Source organism: Alexandromys fortis, unplaced genomic scaffold, assembly GCF_014885135.2.
Source record: "Alexandromys fortis isolate MF-2015 unplaced genomic scaffold, M_Fortis_MF-2015_v1.1 scaffold_147, whole genome shotgun sequence".
Taxonomy (NCBI): Eukaryota; Metazoa; Chordata; class Mammalia; order Rodentia; family Cricetidae; genus Alexandromys; species Alexandromys fortis.
In genome coordinates, this window is record NW_026068029.1 from 2,780,754 (window position 1) to 2,797,607 (window position 16,854).

Genomic DNA, 16,854 nt, shown 5'->3' on the forward strand with positions numbered 1-16,854 from the left:
GTGTCTTTTATCAGTAAAAATGTTTTAATTTTGATGTAGTTCTTGTTTTATGCCAGCTCAGTAATGTATCTTGGTTAGGACAGATCTTTTCCTTCATATTGATACAGTATTCTCATGTATTTAAATCTTATTTTATAATTTTATTTAAAAAAATTTAAAGAGTTCTACTTTCTCCAAATGTATAACCAGCTAGTTGTTCTAGCAGAATTTACCAATATTCTCTTTTAGTACAACTTCAAAGCATCATGATGTTTAATAGAACATTTGCAAACTGAACAAGCAGTTTCCTTTACCTTTAGGTTTGGTTTATCAAATGATTCTTAATTATTAATCATTTTTCCTTTTGTGTGAAATTTAGCTTTAGTTTGTCAAATATCAGTTTTAAGAACCCACAATGGTTTTAAATGAGATTGAACTGGATTAGTATGTTAATTTTGGGAAAAATAGTGCTAAAACTATTGAATTTTCTCATCCAAAATGTGATATAGCCTTTCTTATTTATTTGGAGTTTCTTTCTACAGTCAGGAAATTTGAGGCCTTTAAATTAAAACTAATATACATCGCTGTTTTTTTAGTTTAATGTTTTTATTCATATTATGAGTGGAATTTTTATTCCATTTTCTGACTGACTTTGCTGTCTATAAGGTTACTATGAACTACATTTAAGGAATGTGATGTTTATTCTGTTTTTAAGTTATTTTTCTACTAATAATATGCATTGTCCCTAGATTTCTTCTTATAATATCCATAACTCTTACTAATTTTATTTTCTCTTTATATCTGTTAAGACGAAAATGAAGACTGGTTTAATGCTAAATATTCTTGACCTTTAATGAGACCACTTCTTGAGTTTCATTGTTGATCATAGTGATTCTGAATTGTTCTAAATATGCTTCTTCCTTTGTGAAGGCTTAATTAATATGCCAAAGCTTACATTTTTAGTTCTTTTGTAAGTAAAAGATGAGTCGCCCATCTCCCCATAACCGAATAACTGGTTTAGAAAACTTAGTTTATCATTGGTAATATCTGAGCCTTAAATATTTTCTTTATAAGTTTTAGGAAGGAAGTTTGTGCATAGGATGATTTTTTTATATTTATGAAAATGTTGTTATTTTATTTTCTGAAGTAACTTGCTATTAGATTTTCTATTAAATGTAGTTTCAGCTTTAAGAACTTTTATTTTGAAATCCTATCAATGATTAATATTTTTATTACTGAACCTTTAGAATATCTAAATCTAGTCTGTCATTGTTTATAAATTTCCTGAACATAACTATAGGCATTCTTCCTGAAATTCAGAAAGCATACATGAGGGAACAGGACCACTAGACAACTAGTAGTCGGGCCAAAGGGTATTCTTTTTTCATTGAAAGCATATTTACATTCAATATATTCTGTCTCCTCTAGCAGCTCCTCCCAGCTTCTTTTCACCTACCAGTTCCTGCAACTCCATGCCCTTTCTTTCTGTCACATTTGGAAAAACAAAAACCCATAAAAATCTAAGGCTACACACACACACACACACACACACAAAACCCCACAAAACTCCAACACATACAGGCAAAATACCAATAAAACAAAACAAAAAATTGTATGTCTTTTGGGCTGACCATTTAGCACTGGACAACAAATTAGAATCCTTTTCTTGCTTTCAACTTTCCTTGGTTGCCTATAGTTCTTATGTAGGGTTGCAGTCTTGTGGACTTTTCTTCATTCAGTATGGCATGTCCTTTGATATCATTGTTCAGGTCATGCTTGCACAGTCATGTTGGTGAGACTTTACAGGTGCAGCTTCTATGACTAGGAGACACAGCCTCACAACAAATTCCCTGATCCTCTGGCTCTTGCAACCTTTCTGTCCCCTCTTTCCCAATGTTTACTCTTCATTTTGATTGGTCGTAGTTTTCTGTAGTGGTCCCCATCGGTTGCAAAGAGAGTTTTCTTTGATAAGGGATTAAGACTATACTTATCTGTGGTGTAAGGACAAATGTTTATAGATTGCTGTTAGGCATTATGCTGGTTCAGTGAATTAGTGGTTATAATTTTTCTTCCAGTAATCATGACTTCACTAGCAATGAGTAGTTAGCTAGGTTTCCAGTGCTAGACATGGTTTTCCTCTTGGTGAGCAGGTCTTAAATCCAATTAGAGAACAGTTGGTTGCTATCAATGTTTGTGTGCCACTACTGCACCCTTAGGGTTACTGTGCCATCCTGCTCATTGTTAGAGTTCATAGGCATCCTAACTGGGTAGGACTGTTGGTTTTTTCCCTCCTTTTCAAAGAACATTATATGGACTGAGCAGATTATATTTATATATAATATAAATATATAATATATATGTATAAATTCATGAAATAGGAATTAGTGAAAAAAAGGCCATGAGTATTAAAGAGAGCTGGATGGATATATGGGAGGGTTTGGAAGGAGGAAACTGAAGGAAGAAATGTTGTAATTATAATTTCAAAAATTAAAAACAAACAATAAAAAATGTCCAAACAAAGCTATATGAGACCAAAAAGTATACAAAAATATCATTGAGCTTGTTTATTTATTTTGTTTGTTTTATTGAGACAAGGTTTTACTTTGTAGCTTTGTCTGGCCTGGAACTCCCTATGTAATAGACCAGGCTGGCTTTGAGCTAGCTCATAGTGATCTGCCCGCCTCTACCTCCACAGTGTTAGGATTAAATCGTGCATCATCATGACTCACAAAAGGTTGTTCTATTAAAGTTCCATTATCTCTCTGTGTTATTTCATGTCACGAAAAGAAGGAATGGAAGTAGTTGAACCAGTTTCATATTCATTTACATTTTAAGAAATCATTATCCAAAATATGGGTTTCTAATCTTCCTGAGGTTTTCTAACTATACAAAGAATGTTAATAATATATCATATTCATATATTTATTTATTTAAAGGAAAAATTTAAAAGGCTTTTAATTTTAAAAAAGAATCTAGAGACACTGACCATATTTATTTTGAGATAGGACCAGTTTCTCAAAATCAATAATTCTCTTTCCTATACTAAATTTTCCTTACACTCACTTTTCTTCCTTTCATCCCTCCTTTTTCCTTCCTCTCTTCCTTCATTCTTCCCTTCCTTCCTTTTCTTATATGATTCTCACAAGGTTACCAATAATACACAATCCTTAATGAACCATCTTTAATTGAAGCAGAAATTATTTTGTTTTACTCTCCTTTTGAGATTTGGAGTTGTCATGCGAAGTGAAATCTGCACACACCACATGCACACACATGCATCATTTCCTAGGAGGACATGACTCAATTTTGAATTAAGAAACAAGGTTGCACCTTAAACAATTTACTGTTTTTAGTAGGAGGTCAGGATTAGAGTTCATTATTCACAACTTGAACATATATAAAATGTTAACAGGAACTTAAAATTGCCTTCATCATTGCTGAATGAATCATATTCCTCTTAAATTACTTTTAATCTGTGATGCTATAACCATTGGGAACATGTTTCCAGGGTGACTGATGACAATAAAAAGTAATTATATGTTTTCTTGCATTGTTACATATTTTAGTATATTTTTATTTTCTTTGTGAAATGAAAAGGATTCATTTTAAGTTCCTTAGAAATGTTTTCTAGTTCTGTAAAAGTACACTGAGTTCATTAGCCTACGTTTTAAAGTTGTCATAAGTGATTGGAAGAAGTAGTTCAGAAATAAAGTTCATAATTTAGCATGAATAAAGCCCTGGCTTCAATTCTCAGCACTACAAAAAATTAAAATTATTATGAATATTGAACACCTTTGGCAAAGGAGCATTCAAGTATAAAAATTCAAAAGCTAATATTAATATCATCTATATTAACTTAGGAATTTTAACCAGTATTTTCTAGAGCTTTCATCAAAATTTCTTTTTGTGCATATCAAGTTTTGCTCTTGTTATGCTTATAACATCTGCAGGACAGTTAAAAACCCCTGCTTGTAGCTCATCAAGATATATTTTGGTAAGTTCTTTGTTGCTTTCACAGGTTCATTTATAGCTATTTTGAATGAAGGCCTCTGTAGAAGGCAGTGGTATTATGTTTATATGCATGTAAATCTTATATCCCTTAGGGTCTTTTCATTAAAATTCACCATTGGAAGAATTTAGGATTTGATTGAAATAAAAACTCATGAAAAGATTGTTTGTACAGCTGCTTTTAAGCAGGGGCCAAAGTCTCATAGGAGGGTGAATGAATACATTGTTGTTGAGCCAAGCTAAGAAGTTTCTTGAGTAGTGTTTTACAAAATATAAAATCATTACATGTGTTGGATCTTTGCCCTTGCCCTCACCTCCCCACATTCCTTTCTCTTTCTCTTCTTTCATGGTCTCCTTTTTCTAGAAGGGCTGATTGCTTTTTTATTTTTTTATAGAGACAATTGAAAAATACTTTGTTTTCTTGTAAAACTTAAGCATTGGTAACCTTAGAGTGATACTTTAAACCATCATTTTTAGATTCTGAAACCTGAGAAAGCACAATGTTCATACCTCTTTCCTTTAGAAAGTACCGTTTATGAAAGTACTCTTTTTAGTGGGAATTTAATAAGAAGACTCATAGTGCTAAAACTCATTAGCTTCACTTGCCAGCAAAAGGAGTATCATATTAAAATATGACTTAGAGTTTGGAAATGGCATATAAAAGTTAATTCTTAAATTCTTAGCGAGCAATTGCAGTTTGTTAGAGAGATTACTTTATGGCTGGAGAGGCAGCGGTGCCCCTGTAGGAAGGAGCGATCACAGCACAGTGTTAGCTAAGGTACTGGCATCCCACCTGTACTTGTTCTCACACATCTTCTTACAACTGCCCTCCTTCCTTATTATCAGGCAATTAGTATTCTGACCCACTGGAAAGAATTGGGAGTCCAGAGGGAATGGAGGGAAATCAGTAATTTTTTTTCTTTTTCAAAACTGAAAATAGATTCTTCTCTAAAATTCATCCAGACCCCACCCTCTACTCCTCCCAGTCCTTCAGCTTTCCTCTCCCCTAGATCCACTCCTCTTCCGTTTCCCTTCAGAATGGAGCAGGCCTCTATGAAACAACTGATGAAACAAGATACAATAAGACTGGGCACAAATCCGCATATCAAGGCTGGACGAGGCAACCCAGTAGGAGGAAAACGGTCCCAAGAGCAGGTCAGAGTCAGACACCCCCACTCCCACTGTTAAGTCCAACAAGAACACCAAGCTAAACAACCACAGAGAACTAATTGCAGAGAACCCAGTGCAGACTTAGGCAGGACGCATACTTGGTCACTTCAATCTCTGTGAGCCCCTGTGAGCTTTGCTTAGTTGATTTAGTGGGCCCTGTTCTCTGTGTTCTCCATCCTCTGACTCCTAAGTCTCTCCTCCCTCTCTTTAATAGTCCCTGAGCGCTGAGGAGAGCAGTAATTTCTAATGACATCTTTCACATTTGATTCTCGAGTAGAAATTGATTGTAATAGAATGCTTGTGTAATGAAACTATTTTACTGAGAAAAGTAATTATAGGAAATATTGAAAGACCCATAGTTTTGGAGCTTATCATTTGTGCTTTCTTTCCTATTTTTGAAAATCTCCTAGTATACCATTTATAACTGATAGTAACAATATTGGGAATCATGAGACTATTGCTCATTTAGGCTGGTGAATTTCTCTAATGCTTTTAATGTTTTGCTTTTTATAAGCCCTTAAATATCCAATTAGGGATTTATTTAAATAAACATAATTAAAATTAGTTTGGAGTAGCTTTTTCCTCCCTTTTATTTTGTCTAACTTAAAGCATGAAAAATGTGTTTCTTTGTAGTCTATACATTTATAGTAAATATTTGTTGATTCTTTTCTGTCATTATATGTGCTTTCATCCCCAATTGATAATTTCTAGATACTTGGAAACAGAAACCTATTATTTCCAAGAATTGTATTATTATGTATCCTATTTGATAATGATACAACTTTAAAAAAGAAAAAGAACAATTCTCTTTTTGCCTTGGGCGAGTGAACTGGTCTATTTATTGTTATTTCTGAATGATAGGAATACAAAATCCCAGATCACACCCCAGACAAAATAAATAATAATCTGATTCAATCATATCTGCAAATACTTTATATGTATATATAATTTGAAAACAATGAAAACTTATTATTTTTGAGTAATCAGAATTATTTTAAAGATATTTCACAAACTTTAGGGGGAAAATAGTCTGAAATATCTTATTTGTGTAACAGAGTAAAATATCTGACAATTAAATTACATATTTCATATTGATTCTGATACACAAAGTAAAACACTGCTTATATTTTTGATACCCTATCAGAAATAGTTATAGGATTAATGTAGGCCTGTTTTTTCTAATTATAAACCCTCACATGTGGTAAAAGAAATATTTGTAGTTTCATTTCAGTTTTAATGTTCAGCATAGCAAATGATTGTTTAGTGATTAGTAACAAAATATATTGACTAAAAATTAAATTGGGCCATATATTTTAGAACTTGTCCTAGTCATAAAAATTATAAGACACCACAGGGTTGTTTTTTTGTTATTTGCCCTCAAGAGATTATTGAATAGTAATAATGTTGACATTCATTTGTCATAGGAAAATGCTTGTATAACAGTGAATGTGGCTTTAAACTCTGAATTTTAAATTATGAATAAGATTTGTTTCATGTTAAGAAAGGATCATGGGAGATGTATTGAGATAAAGTTTAATAGTGGATGAGGCCATTTTTTTTCTGCAGTTACTTTACACCAAGATTTTCTTTTGTTGAGGCTATTTCAGTCAGAAGTAATAAGCCTGAGTTAAAATGATAGTCTGTAACCTAAAGGTAAAATTGACATCTATCTGAACATACTTCTAGATGCAGGATTTTAAATGAAATTTGTACCACTTGCCACATTGTCTTTTAATTACGATTTCTTATTGAGGAGAACATGAGTATAATTCTAAATAGTATCTTTTTCTTGTAGGTCTTTTCATTTGTGTAGCTTACTCAGTAGATAGTAAAAAGGATTATTAGGACTGATAAGTCAAATGTCTTAAAGAAAGACATGTTTGGGAAAGATGGATACTCAATAAATATGGCTGAAATAGCTGACCGAGTGATAGGACCAAGCTGGAAGATTAGTTACTAACAGATTATTCTTTCTTTAACAAAAGAAAATGTAGTTACCAGTTCTGTTCTATATATTGAAGCCAAAGAGTTTTTCACAGCATAGGTATGAACAAAACCTTTAGTCTTCCTTTCATTTTCTCACACTTCCCATGCATTTTGTCTCCCTAGGACTTTGCTGTTTCCAGCGTCTAGTGGTCTTTCCTCCTTCATTGCCTCCTTCACCCCTACTTTTCTCCAGATAGAAGTTCTTCCCTTCTCCACAAAAAGCCTGTCCTTGGTCTCCTGATTTGGAGCAAGGTCCTTTCCTTCTCCTCCCCTCCTCTCCCCTCCCCTCCCCTGCCCTCCTTTCTTCTATCCTCCCCTACCTTTCCCTCAGTGAATTGTTAGATTCATTTGTATGATTCCATAATTCCTGTGCTTCTCTGTTAATAAAATATTAGTTCCAGGAAGGAAGGGACCATGTCAGATTCTGTTACCTTCTTCTCCGTGCTCCCTAGAACAATACCTGACTCTCAAACAGGCATTTACTAATTGCTTGTTGAATGAATAATTAAAAGTCGGTATCAGGACTTGGGAAAATATTAATATGCTATAGGAAAAAGCCAGGAGAGGTTCCAAAGGGGAATCATATAGAGGTGCATAATGAGGTAAAAATGTAAGATGCAGGCAGTACTTTAGAAAACTGGTTTAAATCTGAAAAAAAAATGAGAGCATTAGGGAAATGTAGTATGGAAATAAGGTTTCTGGTTTCCCCAGAACCTGTCTTCCCTGGAGAACATACTCTCCTAGCAACCTGAGATTCCTGATTAATATATTGTAATACTATTTATTTGCAATTCATCTGAATAGCATTTTATATGCTTTATGAATCTAATCTATAGAATTATAGGTTCTATTAATATGTTGTTATATGGAATCATATGTTCTTATACATTGTAGCATCATTAAAGGAAATAATTTTACACATACATTTTTCTACATGACAACCCACTATGACTAGATGTAGGGCACAGTATGCATTTCTCTATATTTATTCTGTCTTTTGTACCATGTATCTTGATCCCATTCATTTTCCCATCCCTTTGCATCTGTCCTCCACCCCTGCACCCCCCCACCCCCGCCAAAGTTTAAGAGAAAAAAAGAAAATGGAAAAAAGTTAAGAATCTGGCCATGGAATCTGCAGTGTTACACAGTGAGTCGCGCAGTAAACCCCTTTCTTTGTCCATATATCTTTACTTGCAAGTGGTCATTGCAAAGAGTTATTGGTCTGGTTCAAGGCCTCTAGTTTCTACTACTATTGATGCTGGGTCCTTACTAGGACTCTTCTTGGACATCCAATTGTTGCCCTTTGTTGTGGAGAGCTTATAGCTTTGGGTCTGTAAGTCAGCTTCCTTCACATGCTCCAGCAGGTCATCGATGGGGTGGATGTTGGGGCAGGCCAAGTCACATACCAGCCAATCCTCCCCTGTCCTCATCTCCAGCATTGCCCCTACTAATTCACCTCTTGCAGGGATGAGTGAGGGTTGGGCCAGTTCTCCTTTCACTCCCTCAGGGTGGGCTCTCCCACACCTGTACCACTAGGGCCAGCTCTATTGTGTTGCCCAGGCTAGGCACAGAGGCCACTCTTCCAAGTACTACCGCTGGTGAAGGGTAGGGGCAGCCCTGTGCTCTACCGACCCCAACCAGCTCTTCCACCTCTCTCAGGTGTTTATCGGCAGGAGGTGGGGGAACATCTCTCCTCTGCCCATGCTAGCACATACCTGATGAGTAATAGAGAGAGCTCTCCTTTGTCTATAACATGGACACTTCCAACCACTGGGCAGTTCTGCTGTGCTGCCTAGGTGAGGGGCAGGACCCGTTTCCTGAGTGCTAAAGCTGGTATTGGGAAGGGTCTGCTCTGTCATCTGTTGCAGGCAGTAAGGAGCAAGGAGTATGGGGGGGGGGCATCTCTCACCTTCCCACACTGCCACCTGTTAGATGAGCAGTGGGGCCAGCTCTCCCAAAATTACAGCTTTGAGGCTGGCTCACCCACACCTCCACCAACAGGGTTGGCTCAATTGTGTTACCCAGGTGAGGTGCAGGGCCTGCTCTCCCAGGTGGTACAACTAGTGAGGGTCAGGGACAGTTCTTCTGCTCTTATGACCACAGGGCCAGCTCTTCCATGTGTCCAGGTGTTGATGGCCAGGGGCAGCTCTTCCCCACCCACGCTCACAACTTCGAGCTGGCCCATTCACACCTGTGCTAACAGTGTTGGCTCTATTGTGCATTGGTGAGGGGGGAGCATCTCCCTCCAGTCCATGCCACCCTATGGCAGATGAGGGTGGGGCTGTTTTCTGGCAATCACTACTTTGGCTCTGGCTCACCCACAGCTCCACCAACAACCGGGTTGGGTCTATGATGTTGCTCAGGCTAGGTGCAGGGGGTATATATTTCCTTAAGAAATCTTTTTGCTGACTTAAAGATCATGAACAGATAGTCTTAAATGAGTGATTGGCTTGCTTTTACCTACTGAATGTTTTAAATTCTATCTAATCATATTTCCTCCTTCACATTAACCCCTAGACAATTTAGAGTCTATGTGATAGTGCTTTGTACATTCTAATAAATCTGCGCTTCATTGGTGTGCGCTTGTTTGTATCACTATTTTAGCTCCATATTATATGGGTAACCATATTTTTGTTACTTTCAATTTTCATGGTCCTACTGAATTTTGCATCTGTAAATGGAACAGTTAAGTTTATTTTGATAGAAATCGTAATTTAAACTTTTTAACAACGTCTTTAGCTTTGTAAATGGAAAAAGGTTTAGACATTAATTACCGGTATGATCTGGAGAATTGTAAGCAATCCTTTCCATTTTCCCTCCATTCTCAATTCAGTGTAGTATTTAAAAGCAGAGAAAGGGAACTTGCCTTAGAGTCCCACCTTACCATTTATAAGGTGTAGAATCCTAGACCTGGCTCCAAATTTTCAGGTTTCATCCAACAAAATCAAGACAATGATATGCAGCTAATAAGTTTGCTATAAAAAATTAAATAAGGAAATATTTGTAAAGCACTTAGATTAGTGCTTGGTACACAGTGAACACACACACAAATATATAGAAAGTAGTATTGTTCTTCAGCATGACGACTTTTTTGGAAATAACTAACAGAAAGCTGTTGAAGTCGTGGTCTTTTTCTAAAAGAAATTAGGACAGAGTAATTGAGTACAGGCCTAGAAGAAAGTTGCCTTCTTTTTCTATTTCATTCGGTTTTCTTGAGAATGCATGTGAAAATGAATTGTATGCTACTTGTTAGATTGCAGCCGTGTTTATGCAGAGGGTAACTGAATGATGGCATTGACTAAACTAAGGAAGCGTTTCCAAGTCAGCATGTATTGTATTGGTTTCAGTGCTGTGGAAAGACTAGTGGCGGTGGTTTTCCCTTTCCTTTACTTGAATGGAGCTTTAGACTGTGTGTCTGTCAGGTACTTTACATTTTCCTCACTTCCTGGAAGTATGCCAGCATGGAATTCAGTCCTTGCTAGTTTTTGCTAGCATTGTTTTCACCTGTGTGAAAAAGAGTGGGACGCTGTTACCTCATGTTATTTTGTCTCATAAATAGCTAGAGTGTTCTCCCATTATACTGCCTTGTTTTTTTTTTACAAGAATATAATACACTTTATTTTTGGAAATGTTTTTTAGTCTTTAGGTGGTCTGATGTAGTCAGAAAAGATCCAACTTCAAATCTTCTAGTTCTGATTTTCTGATCAGTTACTTACTATGTATACTTACGGAGTTACTTAATCTTGCTGTTTTAATTTCTTTTCCCCCAACATGATATTTTTATTAATTATTCCTTAATTTTATTCAGTGCACCCCAATCACACTAGCTTTCTATTCCTCCCAGGTCTACCCTCCCATCTAGCACCCCCTCGGACTCCAAATTAAAAACATTAAGTCCAGTTTGTATTGCTCATATACTTGTTGGAGCATGGCCAAGATTTAAAACTGATAACAATAGTCCCCTTATTTGACACCTCCCAATTTCCTCTTCATCCTCACCAATACTATAAAATTTCCAGAAGAAAAATCAGTGTTTTTTAAAGTTTATCTTTAGGATAGCAGAGTTTTAAGTATAAAAGACATCAAAGAATAGAAATTTATTGAAACAAAGTATTTAGTTTTAAAATTATTGAAGTAGTGGTACCATGATAGAAGACAGGAGTTCAAAGTACAGGAAGATAGATTCATTAGGCTTAGGTAAGAAGAATGAGGACCCTCGCTCTGAAATAGCGTTAAAGAAAATGAAATGCTATGATACTCTAACTCTAAAAGTAGTTATTCATTCTGAATATTTGTCTCAAATTAGAAGTTAGAAGACAGGCGAGGTTTTCAGTGATTACCTGGAAAAGCTTGAATAGGAATAGTGATCTAACAACTGTTATTGACGTCTGCTTGTTTGTTTCCCAACTGCCCAAACCCAAAATAATCACTCAGAAACTATATTAATTACCACACTGCTTGACCTGTTAGCTTATGCTTCTTACTGACTAGCTCTTCTACCTTAAATTAACCCATTTCTACTAATCTGTGTATGGCCACATGGTTGCGGCATACCAGTAAGGTTCTGTCCGGCATCTGTCTCCTGCAGTGGCTACATGACTTCTCCTTGACTCTGCCTTTTCTCTCCTCCTCTGTCTGCTTGGAACTCCCGCCTTGCCCTAATCTGCCCTGCAATAGGCACAAAGCAGCTTCTTTGTTAACAGATGGTATTCACAGCATACAGAGGAGAATCCCACATCAAACAACGAAGAATATAATTATTTTTTTTGCTACAGCTTACATATAGAATGAGAAAAAAAATGAGGGATTTGACTAGACCAATGGCAAAATGGATTTAAGTTGTGGCATGGTAGGAGTTATTGCTTGCTTTCCACCTGTCCATCCATTGATTTCTTTCAACAATTATTCTTTTGTATTTTGTTCTTTTTTTAATTTTATTTTGTAGGTCTTGATGACTGTTTGCAGCAGTATATTAAGAACTTTGAGAGAGAGAAGATCAGCGGAGATCAGCTGCTACGCATCACACACCAGGAACTGGAAGATCTGGGAGTCAGCCGTATTGGCCATCAGGAGCTAATCTTGGAGGCAGTTGACCTTCTGTGTGCACTGGTAAGGATTTAAACAGGTTGGAAAGAAAACCTTTCTTGTCTCCTGTCTTCCACTGTCTGCTGTTTTGTTTCTTTCTCTTTTATTTGTTTTTGCTGTGCTTCCATATCACAGTGCATCATTGCAGTAATCAGGACAGAAACCCGGGAAGGGGAAGAAATACAGAGGCCATTAAAGAGTCATGTTTACAGGCTTCCTCTTCATGTTCATGGCCTGCTCAGCCTACTTTCTTTTCCTTTTTTTTTTGTTTTGTTTGTTTTTGTTTCTTGAGACAGGGTTTCTCAGTGTAACAGCCCTGACCTGGAATTTGCCCACAGTGGTCTGGGCCTTCCCACATCAAATATTAATCAATAAAATGCCCTACAGACTTTCCCGTGGACAGCCAGATCTTATAGAGACATTTTCTCAATTGACGTTCTCAGCTCTCAGATGACTAGGTTGTTTCGAGTTGACATAAAAACTAGCTAGTACATCTATCTTTATTATAATTGTCTTCCTTGGTTTCCCCAAACACGCATTTGACTGGATTCCACTAAGCCAGGAATCTATCTTACTCATTTGTAATTCTAACATTGTCCCACTGCCATTGCATAATAAAGTACTCATTTCGTTCTTTTTATATCAATAAATTTTTAATAAATAAAGAACATATTGACATTAAATATACTTTTCTCTGTTTTATTATTCAGAATTATGGCTTAGAAACAGAAAATCTAAAAACCCTTTCTCACAAGTTGAATGCATCTGCCAAAAATCTACAGAACTTCATAACAGGAAGGAGAAGGAGTGGCCATTATGATGGGAGGACCAGCAGAAAATTGCCCAATGACTTTCTGACCTCAGTTGTGGATCTGATTGGAGCAGCCAAGAGTCTCCTCGCCTGGTTGGACAGGTACACTCTTCCCCATGTTCTATAAGTAACTCCTCCTCATATGCCAGTTTATATCATCACATTACTTCACATTTCCTTATGAAAATATTAGTCAGATAGAAAAGTAAAAATAATAAATATCTGGTTATGGGCATGCTGTGGATTTTCCTGTCCAGAAGTCTGAAGACTGGACAGAGCCAAGAGATCAAATAGACACTGGCCTGTCAACTGAAGAGTGGCTGGGATCCTGAGGAGCTGGCTGTGGTGGTCCGAGTGCCAAGGATTGTTCCTCTGCCTATGGCCATGCCATGATATTGGCAGCCATTGCTGTGGCTGCCAGAGCAGCTAAGGCTGCTGGACTTTCCATTAGTCAGTCAGTTGCTTCTGCTAGCACAATGGATACCTTCTTAGGGCAGGTTGCAAATGCCTTGGCCATTCAAATTGAGCTAAATTTACAAATTAATATTGCAGTTAGTTTTGCTATTGGTTTTGGTTAAAGACCACTTTTAGGTTATACAGTAAAAGGCTTATTGTTGTTATTCATGAACCCTGGAGTGCACAATTTACAAATTGGTTCTTGAAATTATTCTAGTTAACTATACCAGGGTTCCTCACACCAGCACTGAGACTTTACTTAAAGGGCTCCAATTTGGGCAGACTTGTTTAGGATTGAGCAGGCACAACCTCCTTAAGGAGTGTTTACATGTGCTGGAGCATCATCTTCATGGTTTCATGGTGTCAGAACCAAAGGCAAGCTCAGGTCAATGTTGCCACATGGCAGGTCCTCTTAGCTATTGCCCCAGAGGATCTTTCAGCATGAATCTGGCTGAACTAGGTGATGGGTGACCAGTGAGCCAATGACAGGAGAGGTTTTTCGGGGGCTGCCTCAACCTAAGATAGGAAATGTGTTTTGACCTGGATGCTTTCCCATGATGGGTAAGGGGTATTGCCTGACATTCAATGCCATCTAAGACAGGCCTAGTCATATAATTTATATAAAAGGAGGACAGCCCTATCTCATTCCTGATTTTAATAGCATTGTAATTTTTCTCCATTTGGGATAATGTTGGCTGTGGGGTAATCATATAGCTTTCAGTTAAAAACCTATTTAAAATTACACCATAAAAAAAAGTAGGGTGAGAAAGCCATGAGGTTTAAGCCAGTATATGCAGCATTCCTCCATAGACTTTGCTTCAGTTCCTGCCTCCAGGTTCTCATCTTGAGTTCCTGCCCTTATTTCCCTTCATGATAAAATGTTAAATGGCATTGGAATCCTATTCTCTTTGGATATATACCTTGCTCAACCTGGATGTAGTGGGAAGTGCCTTGGACTTCCCACAGGACAGGGTGCCTTGCCGTCACTGGAGGGGGGTTGGGGGGGAGAGTGTGTGAAGGGAGTGGGAGGGAAGTGGGAGGTGGGGAAGAAGTGGGAATTTGGATTGGTATTTTTTTAAGTAATAAAATAAAATAATAATAATAATTTAAAAAAGAATGTTCCTCTAAGCTGAAATAACCTCCATATTTACATACATAGTAAATATTACCTCTGGTCAGTAAGATAGGCTAATTGTTAATGCTTAAATAACACATCAGTTTTAGTTTTATTTTCTGTCACTATTATTTAATCTGTAACTATACATTTGTTTATCCCAAACTAAAGTGATTTAAGTAAATTTCATTATATTTTCTTTTCCTTGCATAGAATGATTACAGAATGCTTTTGTTTCCAAATGGTAGGCCCAAGTATACATACTCTAAATTAATTTTTATAATATAATAGTTTGGAGATTCTGTTGTATTATGTATCATTACATTATATCATCAATACAACTCTTGATAAGCATCAATTCACCTCCATGTACAAACACCCACAGAAATCCCTGAAGCCATGCAAGTCATAGTTGTTTTATGCTTATTTTATAGGAAGTGACAGTTTGACAAAGTCCTAAAGAAAATAGTTGGTGTGAATTTTGTACTTTGTCAACAGTATTCAGTTAAATTAGAGGCTATTTGATATTTTGACCCTAAAAATTAAATAAGTACTTAAAAGCAACACAAAAAGATAAATTGGGATAATTTTAAGTTCTATATAGATTTTTGAAAGTTGAAAAAAGAAATGAATGTTTATTATTTTTCATCACAGAAAACTTCAACTGTAGACTGGCTTGATCATTAACATTGCTTTAACAACTTGAGTTAAAAGAAAAAAAACTGAACTTGGTGGCACATGCCTTTAATCCCAGCTCTGAGGAGGCAGGTGGATCTCTTTGAGTTCTAGATCAGCCTGCCAGCCTGGTCTACACATTGCACTTCAGGACAGTCCGTCTAAGTTTACCTCCTTTGCCCCTGTCTCAAAAAAATAATAATAAAATAAAATAAAAAGAACAAAAGAAAGTCTTGGTCTTACTAATACATTTGCACTACAGAGGAAAGACAGTGGGGTGCAGCCCAGAGTCATTGTTTTGTTCAGATCTGTAAATTTCAAAGATTCCTCCTTGCAGAAGATTGGAGAAGACCAATGCTAGAAAAAAGGAGTACTACTTTGGAGACTTTTTCAGGATTTAATCACTGCTACCACTGCTACCATGATGATGACACTCTTTGACATGAATAACTTCAGGCACGTAATTATTTACTCAAAACAATCCAAAATGGTTGTCCTTATTTTACAGTTAGGCAACCTAGGATGGTTAAATTCAAAACCAAATGAGTAAATGGCCCTAGTACTTTATAGAGCCTAACAATCCGACGATATATTTTATTTTCTCCACTGCTATGAGATTCTAATTAGTGAAGCAATAATAAGAATATATCAAGATGTCTGGATAGACAAATAAGGCCTCGGGTCAGATAAGAGCTGGAGAGTCAGAGAATGGGGATATTTGGAAGGAATAAGTCATGCCGGACTTGGTCAACCCAGTGAATAATCAAAGGAAATATAAGGAAAATGCTAGAATGTATTTTGATTGTCCTACTTGATTTTTCAAAACCCATAGACAGACCTTCCTAACATGTTGTATGATTCTACTTATAAACTAGGCCAATTGTTCTTATTAACTGTTCTTTCTATAATATGTCGTTCACAACAGCGAAGATTTTTCTTGTTCTTTGCTCACTGATATCATAGTTATCCAGAAAATGTCCAAGCCTGTACAGTACACTTTATAATTTTTTTTGAAAGAATAGAGGGCTATGGAATAAGAAATGAACCTTGTGGACCACCAACAATTGAAAAACAATTAGAAGTTTAGTTCATGTTTGGCATGGTTGCCTTTAATCCTAGCACTTAAGAGGCAGAGGCAGGAACTGACTACAAGGCCAGCCTGGTCTACAGAGTGAGTCCCAGGAGAAGAAGAAGAAGAAGGAGGAGGAGGAGGAGGAGGAGGAGGAGGAGGAGGAGGAGGAGGAGGAGGAGGAGGAGGGAAGAAGTTTAGCTCATGAAAACAAATTTAGAAGTGTAACTAGAATAAAAGATAAACTTATATGAAAGTAGTGTCATGGAAGCAAAAGAAAATAAGAATTTGAAGGAAAAAAGTTATCAGTAGGGTGAGATGTTGCTAAAAGAATAGATAGGGTATAGTATATGATACATTAAGACATCAGGATATTTGTGAATTATTTGGTTAAACATAATGTGAGAAAAGCTGCAGGATAGTTTTCTATTTTAACTTTACCTGTGAATCAATTTTTAATCTTTAGTGATTATATAAAAAAAATATTAGCACAAATTCTAA

General features: G+C 36.5%; 1 protein-coding gene across 5 annotated transcripts in view; it reads left to right on the top strand.

The window, feature by feature from the left end:
- The window catches only part of Cnksr2 (connector enhancer of kinase suppressor of Ras 2), a 203,627-nt gene that overhangs the window by 21,484 nt on the left and 165,289 nt on the right, over window positions 1–16,854 (top strand). For all 5 annotated transcript variants that reach the window (XM_050164390.1, XM_050164391.1, XM_050164392.1 and 2 more), the window contains exons 2-3: window positions 12,089–12,252; window positions 12,939–13,141. In XM_050164390.1, the coding sequence (XP_050020347.1) occupies window positions 12,089–12,252; window positions 12,939–13,141 (367 nt within the window). The remainder of the gene's footprint in view (window positions 1–12,088; window positions 12,253–12,938; window positions 13,142–16,854) is intronic.